The 15,817-nt window shown below is 38.1% G+C and overlaps 1 protein-coding gene across 1 annotated transcript in view; it reads left to right on the forward strand.

Annotated features, from left to right (window-relative positions):
• The window catches only part of LOC130915869 (polypeptide N-acetylgalactosaminyltransferase 18-like), a 228,784-nt gene extending 214,825 nt beyond the window's left edge, over positions 1 to 13,959 (forward strand). Inside the window, exon 12 of the mRNA XM_057836033.1 lies at positions 7,396 to 13,959. Within this exon, the coding sequence (XP_057692016.1) occupies positions 7,396 to 7,542 (147 nt within the window). The 3' untranslated portion in view covers positions 7,543 to 13,959. The remainder of the gene's footprint in view (positions 1 to 7,395) is intronic.
• Positions 13,960 to 15,817: the final 1,858 nt, after the last annotated feature.

Consider the following 15,817-nt stretch of genomic DNA (forward strand, 5'->3'; position numbering starts at 1 on the left):
TTACAAAAGAAGGGTAACAATTAAGTCATTCCAAAATTATTAGTAATTTAGTTGTTGTTGTTGTTTTGTTTTTTACAAACATTGTGTTTTTATCGTTTTTTGAGTTCTTTAACAGTTATATAGCAGAGAATCTCTTTGAAAATGTAAAAAGGAAAGTAAAAGCTTCCCAGATAGCAGACCGACGTTGAAAAGATGTTGAATCAACATTCCCCTATGGATCTTATATCGTTAAATCAACATTGATTCAACATTGATTTTTCATCACTTTTGCACCCTCGATTAATGTTGTTCCAATGTTGAATTTCTTCCAAAAACCTATACGTCATTTCAATGATTACAATATCGCTGAATCAATGTTATGTTTTCCTTCATTTTCAACCATGATGCTATTACCGTATTGGCCCAAATATAAGACGGTGTTTTTTGCATTGAAATATGACTGAAAAAGTGGGTGTCGTCTTATATTCGCGGTCTAGACATTACACCCATTCACGACGCTAGATGGCACCGGATATCATTGAAGCGATGTTCTGTCATGAGAGATCTCAGCTACTCTCAAGTTTAACCAGTTTGCATTATTTTATTGCAATGTTTTTCCCTATTCAGATTTGTTTCAAGACTACAGTTACAGTTAGACTCCACTTTGATGGTTAATGCAGTTATTGCAATTTTGTTGTTTTATCACAATAGATTGGTTTATTTACATTTAAAAAACCAGAAGCCATTCATTTACGAATGTGGTTGCACTTTAGTTTACATATTTAAATGTTCAGATATTAAGATTCGAATGAGGCAGAATAATATCCCTTTTCTCTCAATTATGTTATAATCATTTGTATCAGATGTACTGTAATTATTTTCTGTATAAAAATTTGGTGTTCAAAAAGTCTTTTTTGAAACTTGAGTCTTGAAAAAGGGGGGTCGTCTTATAATCAGGGCCGTCTTATAGTGGGGCCAATACGGTAATAGTTTTAAATATGCCTATATTTAGAGGTTTACGGACAGAAGAAGCAGCTTGGCTGATTAATAAAATATTATACGTGAACAATATAATATTGTAATAGTTGTAATTGTAATAGTTTTAAATATGCCTATATTTAGAGGTTTACAGACAGAAGAAACAGCTTGGCTGATTAATAAAATATTATACGTGAACAATTAAAAATATATACAGTATATATATACAGTATATATATACAGTGCCTTGCAAAAGTATTCAGCCCCCTTGAACCTTCAGGCTTCAAACATAAAGATATAAAATTTTAATTTTTTGTCAAGAATCAACAACAAGTGGGACACAATCGTGAAGTGGAACAAAATTTATTGGATAATTTAAACTTTTTTAACAAATAAAAAACTGAAAAGTGGGCGTGCAATATTATTCGGCCCCCTTGCGTTAATAATTTGTAGCGCCACCTTTTGCTCCAATTACAGCTGAAAGTCGCTTGGGGTATATTTCTATCAGTTTTGCACATCGAGAGACTGACATTCTTGCCCATTCTTCCTTGCAAAACAGCTCGAGCTCAGTGAGGTTGGATGGAGAGTGTTTGTGAACAGCAGTCTTCAGCTCTTTCCACAGATTCTCGATTGGATTCAGGTCTGGACTTTGACTTGGCCATTCTAACACCTGGATACGTTTATTTTTGAACCATTCCATTGTAGATTTGGCTTTATGTTTTGGATCATTGTCCTGTTGGAAGATAAATCTCCGTCCCAGTCTCAGGTCTTGTGCAGATACCAACAGGTTTTCTTCCAGAATGTTCTTGTATTTGGCTGCATCCATCTTCCCGTCAATTTTAACCATCTTCCCTGTCCCTGCTGAAGAAAAGCAGGCCCAAACCATGATGCTGCCACCACCATGTTTGACAGTGGGGATGGTGTGTTCAGGGTGATGAGCTGTGTTGCTTTTACGCCAAACATATCGTTTTGCATTGTGGCCAAAAAGTTCAATTTTGGTTTCATCTGACCAGAGCACCTTCTTCCACATGTTTGGTGTGTCTCCCAGGTGGCTTGTGGCAAACTTTAAACGAGACTTTTTATGGATATCTTTGAGAAAGATATGAAATTTAATTTTTTTGTCAAGAATCAACAACAAGTGGGACACAATCGTGAAGTGGAACAACATTTATTGGATAATTTAAACTTTTTTAACAAATAAAAAACTGAAAAGTGGGGCGTGCAATATTATTCGGCCCCTTTACTTTCAGTGCAGCAAACTCACTCCAGAAGTTCAGTGAGGATCTCTGAATGATCCAATGTTGTCCTAAATGACCGATGATGATAAATAGAATCCACCTGTGTGTAATCAAGTCTCCGTATAAATGCATCTGCTCTGTGATAGTCTCAGGGTTCTGTTTAAAGTGCAGAGAGCATTATGAAAACCAAGGAACACACCAGGCAGGTCCGAGATACTGTTGTGGAGAAGTTTAAAGCCGGATTTGGATACAAAAAGATTTCCCAAGCTTTAAACATCTCAAGGAGCACTGTGCAAGCCATCATATTGAAAGGGAAGGAGCATCAGACCACTGCAAATCTACCAAGACCCGGCCGTCCTTCCAAACTTTCTTCTCAAACAAGGAGAAAACTGATCAGAGATGCAGCCAAGAGGCCCATGATCACTCTGGATGAACTGCAGAGATCTACAGCTGAGGTGGGAGAGTCTGTCCATAGGACAACAATCAGTCGTACACTGCACAAATCTGGCCTTTATGGAAGAGTGGCAAGAAGAAAGCCATTTCTCAAAGATATCCAAAGGCCAGATTGTGGTCATTAACAAATTATTTGTTATTTCTCTGCGGCCCGGTAGCAAATGCGCCACAGACCGGTACAGGTTCCCGGCCCAGTGGTTGGGGTCCCTGTCTTAAACCATATGGATTGACCGTCATGTTAATGAACAATACATGAAAAATGAAGTTGTTTGGCATGTTACAATTTTTTTTTTCCCTTGATAGAACTAGTTTGGACACCCCGCATGTAGAGCATATTGATCTAAATGCAACACTATCTCCCTGGCGCACACTATAAACTTGATGGTAATAGTTTTGGTCTTCTGGGAATTAATAGACTCATTAAAACATGTTGCTGTTCCTTTCGGCTCACTAAGCGACTACAGCACCCTGGGTGCCATCTTAATGTGCTAGGCTCTGTAATGTAGCAAACAAACAAACGTGCAGTCATGGTCTCACACACAATTATAATGATGTGTATGCTCATAATAAATTATGGTGAAGCTTTTCTCTTATGCAAAGTGCCATTGGTTTGAACAAGCTTAGAACACAGACATATTTCTGCATTCACCCTTTGTCTGTGCTTCTCCCAGGCCACTTTTAGTCTGATATATAGGAAGCATCACAGCAACAGTGAAAGTGCTAATAAAATACAGTGGTGCATATTAAACAGCAAATGCATGAAAGCAGCAAACTTGCAACAGATGTGAATAAATGTCTTTTTTGTTTTTGAAGAAAAAAACAATGTGAGGGATATTTTTTTGTCTGATGTGTTATAGAACAATATTGGCATACATAAAAATAATTAATAGCGAGAATGAGAGAATAAAGCAATGTCATTCCCGGCAAAGTCTCGCTGGTCACACAAGATGTTCTGTACTTCTCAGACTGCATTCATTAAGAAATATAATTTAATGCATTTAAAAGTATCTGGCCGGCAGTGTTGTTTTTGTCTTAGTCTATTAGTCTTCGTCATATTTTAGTTATGTCGAAATGTGTTTGTCTAGCTTTTGTTGACGAAAAATCAAGACTAATTTCATGTAGTTGTAGTCGAAATTTACTAAAAATGTTTTAATCTATGAAATTTTTAAACATTTGCTTCAATAATAAATGAAGGTTTCCAACTGTTTCAAATGAATAGTGATAGACGAGCACATATTATAGCGTTTACAAGGGCAACGCCAATTTGGTGATAAGGTACTGTTTTCCTGCTGTGTGTGTATTATTTTCAATTATTTATACCCACCTGGATAACACGAACTGGTGTATGTCAAAAAAAAAAAAAAAAGTCTGAGAGTTTAAGAAGACGCTCACCATTAGTATTAGCTTAATGCTAACGTGAACGCCATGAGTTACATTTAGAGTGTGATGATCACTCAGCACAGATCTTTAAAAGCTAAAGCAACATTGCATATTCCCCTTCCACCAAGAACATTTTTAATCGAGTGTGCAAGCCTTCATGGAGACTGGAGACGACACACTGGTGAGTCAGGGTGGGAGCATCATGTCACGAATGACGCAACCAGACACAGCTCTGATGCAGGCTAACTACACATAAAATGTCACACATTGTGAACGTTTGACGGAAACTTGCACATTTTCGTCGCGTTCTCATCTCGTCAAACGAAAATTGGCATTCATCTCGTACGTTTTAGCTCGTTATTGTTTCGTAGTCATCATGAAAAAAGTGTTAGTTGACTAAATAATAAGGGTGTAACGGTATTTGTATTTGTATTGAACCGTTTCGGTATGTGGTCCTCGGTTCGGTACGGGGGCGTACCGAACGAGTTTCTGACGTAATGTAAAGTGCTGTCAAATTTAGCGCGTTAATGGGTGGCAATTAATTTTTTGAATTAATCACGTTAAAATATTTGACGCATTTAACGCAAGCGCGGAATGCCCGCTCATGCTTCCCATAATCCCACTGTTACGTCCCACAGACGGCTGCTAAGGGCGTAACATAAAACGCGCCACGCACACAAGTTGCAAGTGGACACAAATTTATTCACACAAGTCGAACTCACAATGAACAAAATATACAAAATGCGTAAGAAGCTGGCTTCAGCGTAAGCCCAGGCCAAAACAACAAACAAAATGAAACTACACTTGAACCCCACCCGCTAAGTAAACCCTGATCATAAAAAAGAAAAAACAATACAGCCACTACCCTGGCTTCTACACTAAACAAAACGGGTTGAACGAAAACGGCAGTTTACCTCTACTGCTGCGGTGCTCTTATTTACAGTGGTGAACAAAAACGATCCAATAATGAATGAACACAAAATACCTCACCGAAAAAGCGGGACTGTAACAAAATAGCGATCAAATGCACAGGTGAATGAATGGCGTGCAAACACCTGACGAGGATGTACGCGGCACGTATGCTGTCAAATGCGAAGTTGCGAACTCTGAGTGTTGACTGTAAAATGACAAGCGGTCAGATGAGTTTTGTTAACGCTGCCTTTATTCAGTTAACAAGACTCAGGCACAATACAACACACACGCGGGTATGCAAGTTTAAACAATGGCCTAATAGTATTACCCAGAGCCGTATTACCGTGTATCGGATTAGCTGCCATAAAGCAAGTGTCGTTATTGCCGCAAATGTAAACAAAGCTCTGCACGATGGATACATGACAGACAGCGGCTAGTTTTTGAAGTTGGCACCCTTCCTCGGGCGGCCCATCAGTGGCGGCGACGTCGTCTGCCCGTCCGGCGTCAATCAGAGTAAGTCACGTTGGGAGGGGAGGCAGCCAGCTGGCGGACGCGACGATCAGCTGACTGACAGTCTCAAAAAAGATAATTAAACGGCCAGGGCCGTCGCACCACTCAGAAGTGCAGTGAGCAGCATGGGTAACGGTTAAATTTTAACATGGAAGATGGTTGGCCCTCTGGGTGGGAATTCAAATTAAAAAAGAATATAGATGGAACAACTCTTCACTTCAGTGTTGCAACTGTTTAATTTTGCACATCAGATATTTATTTTAAAGAAAAAGTCTCAGCCAAAGTTATTTTTATTGTTTTTCAAAATATCTACATTTCAGAATATTGTATTTTCTATTTTTGAGCAGAATTCTAGATTTGTATAGGCTAATGTTCCTATTGTTGAAAGCACAAAAGTGTGTAATAAACAACCTGCACATTTATATTTTGCATTTTGTTTTCTTACTGTACCGAAAATGAACCGAACCGTGACCTCAAAACCGAGGTACGTACCGAACCGAGATTTTTGTGTACCATTACACCCCTACTAAATACGTATTTTCAATTGTCGTCATTGTTGACGAAAACAACACTGCTGTCAGGAGTGAGGAAACTGGACCTAATTGCGTGAAAAACAAAAGGCCGGGCATACAGAGCAGCAGGAAAAAGAGGCAGGCGAGGCAGACAGAATCTGGTGATTATTCAACAAAAACTTCCTTTCAAAATGGCAAATAGAAACCAAAAACAAAAGTATGTACAACCAAGAGATTGAGGAATAGTTCAAATCTTGAGTAGATCTGGGAAGAAGAAACGCTGCACTTTGTCCACTAATTTAGGCTACACTAATGTTTTTACATTTTTCCTCTGTATTCCACATATTAGATTTGACTTTATTTTTGCTAGAGATGCCCACAATCACTCTACCAGTTCTAGACTGAGACCTCGCAACAATAATCACATGACTCCATCATATCAATCAGACATAACAATACAGTCACATGACCACACACAAGCTTGCAGTTAGATGTCCAAGGATCACGTCGGCCTGTTCATTCACATGGCATCTTTAAAGCGCCGTAAAAATGTAAACTATTTTACATAGAGCACTGCAGTCAACATTATTCGAAAGCACTGATATTAACCTCTCCCAATTTTTATTTGCTACCGAGACTCCATAGAAAAACAAGGGATACGGTATAATCGTTTCAATTTCATGGTAGTTATGTTTTTCATTAGAGGGCCCTCTTTGAGTGGATGATGTTTCAGTCAGTTCTGTTGATTTTTCTAGTTGGAATTGGAAATTATTTGTGTGTTTTTTGGCCTTAAATGGCTATGTAATAGGTTATAGTATAGTATAATAATAACTATATAGATGAAAAGAAATCAGACATTGTAAGCAGTTACGTATTGCTTGAGTATTATTTTTACCGAATACTTTTTTTTTTTACTTGTACTTGAGTAATTTTTTTGGATGACTAACTTTACTTTTACTTGAGTAATGTTATTTTAAAGTAACGCTCATCTTACTTGATTGAAAACTATCCACTTCTGGTGAAAGGACATTAGCATGGCAATGACAACTGACCCACAAATGCACAAAGTACACAGGGGAGTTTAAATGCAAGAGTAACAAAATGACGACATACCTGAGAGAACATGGCAGGGGTAGGTAGACAAGAGGCAAGCAGACAAAGGTAAAATCACTAGAATAATGACAAGGACGAGACACACCGAGGGACTGCAACACAAGGATGAAATGAAATGGAAGTGAAAAATGAAATGAAATCAAACCAAAACACAAAGAATAACAGTATCGGATGCACACACACACACACACACACACACACAAAAAAACGCAAATCGAATCACAACATTTCTCAGAATCGCGGAATCACAAGATTTCAAGTGATATCTATCAGAAATAATCTCTCATTTTCTCTTTTCTCTTCAATCTTTCTCTCTCTAGGACGGTTCCCTCCAGAACACAGAGTCTCAGCGCTGTCTGGAAATGGTGAAAAGCAGTCAGTCAGAATTTAGTTACCAGCTGGCCGTTCAAGACTGCAGTGGACAAAAATGGACAATCACTAACGTACTAACCGTCCTGCCCCAGTGAACATACTATAAATTGTGACACTTTTCCTATTTTGGACAAAGAAAGACTTGATCACATGCTGCAAAACAATTTGCTACAATGAAACCCAAAAATGGACAGCTGTGGTTTACATTGAGTACATTCAAGTTGTGCTCAAAACAACTCATGTGCATATTTTTTATAAGCTGGAAAATACATTACAGTACGTGTCCGGAAACAAGCTTTGATCTGAGATGTATTTTTAATGAGACTCTGCTAAAGAAAATTATTCCATCAAAAACAGCATTAGTTCCCTACAACCATTTTTTACCAATGCCTCAAGAGAGCCACAAAACTCCCCATTCTACAGTAGGGGATAAGAAGTATAATTTCACATTCCAGGGAACAGACTCATAAAATCATGTAACACTTTTGGTTATTGCAAAAACTGCTTGAAATAAAATTTGGACTCTGACCTCATTTGGAGAATCTATGCTACCACTATCATATCAACTACAACAAATTCAATAAGAATGGTTCTAATATGCTTGTGGGTAGAAGGCAAACTGTTCTCATGAGCAGTTTGTGAGGTATCCAGTTTAGCATAACTATTTTGTCGATGATATCCACCATTTCTATGGCCTTCTTCAAAAACCAGTAGTAAAACACTCCAAAACAAATGTGTTACCTGGAACTACTTTGAGTGATGACAGCAGAACTGTCGTCCTTAAAGCGGAAGTTCACAATTTTTTACATGAGGCTTAATCTTGGCGGAGTTGATTTCAACAAATTTCGAGCAGTTTGTTAGTTATTCATTAATTTGAGGGCTCCGAGTGGCTAAGCTAACGCGAGTCAATGGTCCCTTCCTAGCATGCCACTAAAAAAAAAAAAACTATATTAACAGATCTAACATAGTCAAATAAATTCAAAATGCAGATCATTGTTCAAAATACCCATGCGGCCAATATAATGTCACACCAAACTGCCGTAATTCATTTTTTTCGGGACTGTTTTTTAGATGCGTAATGCGACCACAATAGAGAAGAGTGCTTCACTCGTGCTCATGCTGCATTCGAGGAAGGTGGGAAGTCGGACTCATCCCACTCCTATGGTACCAGTTGCGATCTCAAGGCGTTCCAAGCGTTTTTTATTTGGCCATCAATAGACATGTTGACCTCCAGCAAAGCTGCCTTCTCGTAAGCAAATAATAGAGAAAAACGACGGCTAAGGTAAATGGCGGAAAATTTTCAAGTCACTTCAAGTTCCGCTCTGAGACCCCCAATTTGGCATAGTTTCAAAATTGTCCTGTATGCATGTGTGATACATCATTGGAAAGCTTAAAATCTCAATTTTTGGGGGGAAGAAAAATTTTGTCTTGATGCACGCAGGCTCCTGACTATAAGCTTTTAGTAGCTTCTTAAGGAGACCTGACTCACACATAATCTTGGCTCAGCACTATGATATGATGTACACTTTGTAAATAGGAATGTGTGTGTGAATAAATTCAACTGAATTGAAAAACAGGAGGACATTTAAAAAAAAAAAAAAGAAAATTAAACCCCTAAACCCTAACTCGAGGTGAGAGCATGAGAGAGCATAATTAAAGGGCAACTGAAGAGCTTTCCGGATTTTGGTGTAATTTTACGAATATAAACTTTGGACGACTTCGTCAAAACAACCATGACATCATCAACACGTAATTGCAAGGATAATTTGCGTTTTGCGTTGCAACAGAAGACTAGTATCCGCAGCTAGCATAGCAGCAACGACTATATCAGTGATATTTCCACCAAAGGTAACCATTTAGGATCGCTCTTTCGTGACGCTACCGATGGCAAAGGCTCCCAGGAAAGATGATCTACAATTAATCCCTACATGTTTGAACCTGAGGTGCCAGATGACGACGATTGACTTGACACAGCAGATGTCGTCACTCTTCAAATAGGCAGACCTTGATGTTGATGCTGTAGTACAATAGTCATTGTTTTATTGAGATGTATTTGATACATTAGGGCCTGGCAGGTGGATTGTTTTATATTTAGGTAATATATTTATATTTAGGCTTTATATTGACCCTGTGACAGGCCAAAAAACAACGAGCCAAGGACGTATTTGGTGCTGGGGACATTTGAATTTACATAATACCTATTGATATAGTAATAAAATCACATGAGTAGACGACCTGTCAGCAAACCTATCTACTTATGACAGGCTAACAGCAAACAAAAAAAATGTCGCACTTCAACAAACAGGCAGTAGGAGTCCCCCTCGTTTATCAAGAAAAGCCAGTAATGGTCTATTTAAAACCAAGGTTGCATTGTTGTAGGTTTTCAAAGCTGTTGTCGCTGAAATGATGAAAACAATGAGCCGATTGGGGGCCTGTATGCATGCTCACAAAAACGGTCCAAACCTTTGCAGGAGAAGTTTTTTTGGACCACTCATAGAGTCTCGAGTCTTCCTGTGAGCAATTCATCACTACACATCGAGATGGCATGACGAATCTCGCGAGTAAAGTTGAACACGTTTAGTTGTTGAGTTGAACACGTTTATTTCGAATACTTAATACATAGGTACCGATAATCGGTGACAATAATGGGGAAAAAAAGAAAAAACAAAATATGAGTATTCGAAAAGGAGTGAGAAGAAGTAAAAACTTATTTACTCCCACCCCTTGTCCTTAAGTCCTGACATATCAGTTCCATTCCTTACATTTAAATATATACATTCTTGTTTAACACATATACAATCTCACCATATAACCCTGCATATGACCTATACACAAATGTTGCAAAAGCCCAGAAAACATGAATAAATGACAGCAATGTCCCATATCCCAATAACCACAACACCCTAGTTATTATCCATATTTCCATCATCCTTATATTTCTTGAAAATCATATCTTTATACAGTTTCTTAAATTGTCCAATATTTATACATTGTTTTAAATCCACATGAAATTTCTTCAGTAGTCTCACCCCACATACTGATATGCAAAAACTTTTCCTTGTCGTCCGAAATCTGGGTTCTTTGAAGTCCCTAGATCCCCGTAAATTGTAACTTGTTTCGTAGTTTGTAAACAACTGCTGAATATTCTGAGGTAATAAATTTCTTAGAGCTTTGAACATTATTTGTGCTGTTTGGTATTGTACGATATCCGAAAGCTTGAGCAATTTTGACTTATGAAATAGTGTGTTTGTATGATCCTGATAACCAGCTTTGTGTATGATCCGTAATGCCCTTTTCTGCAGTACATTTACTGAATATAGCGAAGTTTTATAATTATTGCCCCATACTTCGGCACTGTATTGCAAGTAAGGAGAGACTAGTGAACCATATAGGGTGTGGAGTGATTTGGAATCTAATACCCTCTTTGCTTTATTTATTATTGCAATATTCCACGAAATTTTGCCCTGTATGTGTTTGATATGTTGTTTCCAGTTAAGTTTTTCATCAATAATTACCCCCAAAAACCCGATTTCATGTACTCTCTCAATTTCTATCCCATCTACTATTATCTTCAACTGTGCATCGTTTTTACAGTTCCCAAATAATATTATTTTTGTCTTCTCTAAATTTAATGATAATTTATTATTACTAAATCATATTTTTAATTTGTTCATTTCTGTTGTTCTGTTGTTATTTCCCCCTGCAATTGTAATATGTTAGTAGCTCTCATAATATTAGTCAACTTATTTTTATATTTCTTGTATTTCTGTTCAGACTCTGTAGTCCTCTCTCTAATGAAATCTCTATAAAGATAATTCTTCTTTTTACATGCATTTTTTAATCCTGTTGACATCCATGGGCAATTACCATAGGCATGTTTTTTATTGTGTTCCTTAATTGGGCAATGTTTGTCATATAATAGCATAAATATTTCTAGAAATTCATTATATGCTTGGTTAACATTGTTGCCGTTATATATGTTTTCCCAGTTTTGATCCATCAATTCATTTCTCAACGAATTTAAGGATTCCTCCGTCTTCACTCGTCTGCGTTCTGTTTTTTCCTCTTTTTTCCTTCCAAGTTTTATATTGCTTATTGTAAAGACCGGGAGATGATCACTTATATCATTTATCAATAATCCACTATTTGCTTTATCATCAATATTGTTTGTGAAAATATTGTCAATAAGCGTAGCAGATGTAGATGTAATTCTACTTGGCCTAGTGATTCTTGGGAAAAAACTCATGCTGTACATTGTTTCAATAAAGTCAGTTGTAGCTTTGTGACTATTAGAATTTAAGAGATCAATGTTCCAATCTGCACATATAAAAACCATTTTGCTACCTATATTTGAAAACATCCTTTCCATCCATTCACTGAAAGCAGCAATATTTGAGTCTGGTGTCCTGTATATACAGCTAACAATAATATTTCTTGAATTCTTACATATTTCAATAGATAAGCATTCAAGAGCATTATCCACCACAGTTGTCATTTGTTCAATGACTTTGAAGTCTAATGCTTCATCAATGTATATAGCCACTCCTCCACCACCTTTGTTTTTTCTGTTTTTATATATGAATTCATATCCCTCCATTTGAAAGTCTGTTCCTTTTTCAGTATTAATCCATGTTTCTGAAATTGCAATAATATCAAAATGTTCTGTAAAAGTATTCAAATAGTCCTTAATTTTCTTGAAATTTGCATACAAGCTTCTACTGTTGAAATGAATAATTGATAACTTTCCCATATGTTTAATGACCTTGTTATATTGTTCATCTGTATAATAGCAGCAGTTTTTGTCAGTGGGAAAGAAAAAATTACTGTCCGGATCTATGTCCTGTTCTAAATCCAAATTGTGGTGGTCAGTGTACTCAAAACTTTTCAGTTTCTGTTCCCCGCTGTTTTGTATTATCTGTGTTAGTTGGTTCCTATCCCCCGATCCATAATAAGTTCTAGCCAATTGTGAAGTCATGGTTGTGTTACGTTTGCTACCTCCGTATCCAGTCCAGTCTTGATCAGCTCCATCCTATGTTGACACTGCAATCCGTTGACGTTTATGAATATTTCTCCAGTTCAGTGATATTTCGTATGCAGATTACTCTTGCTTCTTCAGGGGTCCCGTTCAATTTTATATATACTTTGCAACTTGAAGTCCACGTGTTTTGTATTTTCCTCTTTTTTTTAAGTTGTCGCGCTTTCCAGGCTATATCCGAGTTATGTTTGGTTAGGTGCTCATTGACGAAGACATCCGTTCCCTTCAGCTTTCTTCCTTGTTTCAATAGGGCGATTTTGTATTTTCTGTTTGTGAACCGAAGTAGTACAGCTGGCTTCTCACCATCTTTTCTCCTGGGCAGAGGGTGGCAGGCCTCAATGTTATTGTGGTCCAGTTCGATCCCTTTGGACCATAGGAATTCAGCCACCTGTTTCTCCGTGGAGCTATTATCCAGCTCAGCGGGCTCTCCCCCTTCGCTCTCCGCTGCCGCCGCCCGCGCATACAACCTCGGTTTGATTTTAAGACCAGTCACAATAACGTCATTCATTCTGGTGTACTGTTCAAGGTCTGCGACACGGCTTTCCAGATGTTGAATACGCTTGTCTTTCTCAGCATTTTGTATTCTCAGCTGCATTACTTCCCCGACCAAATCCATAATAGTTTTCTGCTTTTGCCGAACTGCACTGAGTTCCTCCGTTATGAAGTTGAGAGACTGCTTGATCTCCTCAATTTCATCCATTGACGGGACTTTTTTCGGCGGCATTTTAATGCAAAATGGGCCACGCCGAGTTATTCAGTGTCTATCGGGCAAGAAGTGGAGTTCCCACGCTGTCAAGCGCTTTAGCTGACAGGCCGTTTTGCTAGCAAGTCTCGTTACCGTGCTCCAGAGTAAGCTAGCTAAAACCCAGAAAATGTTTGCAATATATGGCGAGGATAGCGTGGTGCTATATTTCCGTGTTCAGAGTGGTGGCGAGGCTCCCTGGAATTTACGTCATCAGGTAGCGGTCAGCAGGGCGGCGAGTCCCTCGTTGCTATGGTGTTGCTATGGCCATAACTCAAAAACAACGCGGTCAATTATTTTTATTATTATTATTTTTTAATGTGACTTTTTGAGACAGCGAATGATGCATTTTATACAATTCAACTTAGTAAAACACTCGAGCGAAATCCGAAAAGCTCTTCAGTTGCCTTTTAAAGACACCATGATAACGAGATCTTATCGGGTACTTACCTTGTTTCGATCGAAAAACGCAATGTAGCATGTCTCACCAAGTGTCAAGGCACGGCTTTGTATGGCCACAGCCAAACTTTTTGGGGATGTTACTGTATGTGTGAAACATATAACAAGGGTCGCAATGCAGACATCGCAGACATCAAGGACTGGTCGAGAATTTCTTTTTCCTTTGAAGCGTTTTTTTGTTTTTTTCTTTTTTTTGTTTGGACCAATTATTTATCATTTAAAATATCGGGGAAAATGCGACAGTAACAAAAAAAATACAATTAACTTTTAACTAATTGACTTATTTACTGATACCATTTTTTTCATTGTAACGTAATTTGTTTAAAAGTTTAAAATATGCGAGTGAATAATTTTATAGTCGTTGTCTTTTTTTTTTTAACTAAATATTAGACATCAATTAATGATTCTAAGCTAAAATGATGTGAAATGACATTTCAAATAATAAATTACTTACCTTTTTACCTTCTATATGGCAGCATATAGACATGTTGTTTTATCAAACACAACAGTTCTTTTGGCTTAAAATACAAGTTTATTTTAAAGACGGGTGCAAGAGCAGAAACTGCTTTTTCAGCCTTGCCTGTGTTTTCCGCCAAATACTAGATGACACTGTAAACTGCCTTCTTTAGTTTTTCTATTGACGGTCTGCTTTTCAACGGGCAGCGCATTTAGTCGAGTGACGTCTGATTGAAGCAACTCGTGAAGTCGGGGTCCTTTTTTTCTGACTTTGCGACTAGGGCCTCCCAGTTCGACTGGCGTTCCATTTTTTTTTACCTAGTCAGAGGTTGGAAAACTCCCCACCTTCCTCAAATGCAGCATCAGTCTATCGAGTCTTGACTGAAGAATGGCAGCATAGTAAAACATGCATTTAAAGGCTGTGGAGCTAGACAGAAATGAGCAAATGAGAGTTTTCACAAATTCCATATGAAGAAAGAGGAACAATACAAACTTTGGATACTTGCTGTTGGCTACGACATAAACACACTGGAGGAAAAATATCACTCTGCTATGCAGCCTGTCATCTATAGAGCTTCTGGATTACAAATTTTGCTCTTCATACTACAGTTATTGACATGCAATTTTAAGTTTTAATAACTTTATTCTGAAAACAGCTAACACATTTGATTGCATGGGCCATCGGTGATTTTCATGCGTGCATGTCTTTATTTATTGGGCAAGGACGGGCCCATATTCTCGCGCTAGCATAGTCACTCCGGAGCCCTGAAAATAATATATAACTAAATGCACGGAATTCGTTGAAATCAACTCCACCGACTACTTAAACCCCCGCTAACTGGAAGATTAAGGCTAATATAAAAAATTCTGAACTTCAATCCGATTGAAACCAATAAGTGAACAGGATTTGATCTGTATACAGTGGGGCAAATAAGTATTTAGTCAACCACTAATTGTGCAAGTTCTCCCACTTGAAAATATTAGAGAGGCCTGTAACTGTCAACATGGGTAAACCTCAACGATGAGAGTCAGAATGTGGAAAAAAAAAACTGAAAATCACATTGTTTGATTTTAAAGAATTTATTTGCAAATCATGGTGGAAAATAAGTATCTGGTCTATACCAAAAGTTAATCTCAATACTTTGTTATGTACCCTTTGCTGGCAATGATGGAGGCCAAACGTTTTCTGTAACTTTTCACAAGCTTTTCACACACTGTTGCTGGTATTTTGGCCCATTCCTTCATGCAGATCCCCTCTAGAGCAGTGATGTTTTGGGGCTCTCGTTGGGCAACACAGGTTTTTAACTTCCTCCTCACCCCGTGGCGTCAAAATGATAACAAGAACGGGGAGCAAAAATCCCAGAACCACACGGGGGGACTTAGTGAATGACCTACAGAGAGCTGGGACCACAGTAACAAAGGCTACTATCAGTAACACAATGCGCCGCCACGGACTCAAATCCTGCACTGCCAGACGTGTCCCCCTGCTGAAGAAAGTACACGTCCAGGCCCGTCTGCGGTTCCCTAGAGAGCATTTGGATGATCCAGAAGAGGACTGGGAGAATGTGTTATGGTCAGATGAAACTAAAATAGAACTTTTTGGTAGAAACACAGGTTCTCTTGTTTGGAGGAAAAATAATACTGAATTGCACCATACCCACTGTGAAGCATGGGGGTG

Source organism: Corythoichthys intestinalis, chromosome 5 (genome assembly GCF_030265065.1).
Source record: "Corythoichthys intestinalis isolate RoL2023-P3 chromosome 5, ASM3026506v1, whole genome shotgun sequence".
Classification (NCBI taxonomy): Eukaryota; Metazoa; Chordata; class Actinopteri; order Syngnathiformes; family Syngnathidae; genus Corythoichthys; species Corythoichthys intestinalis.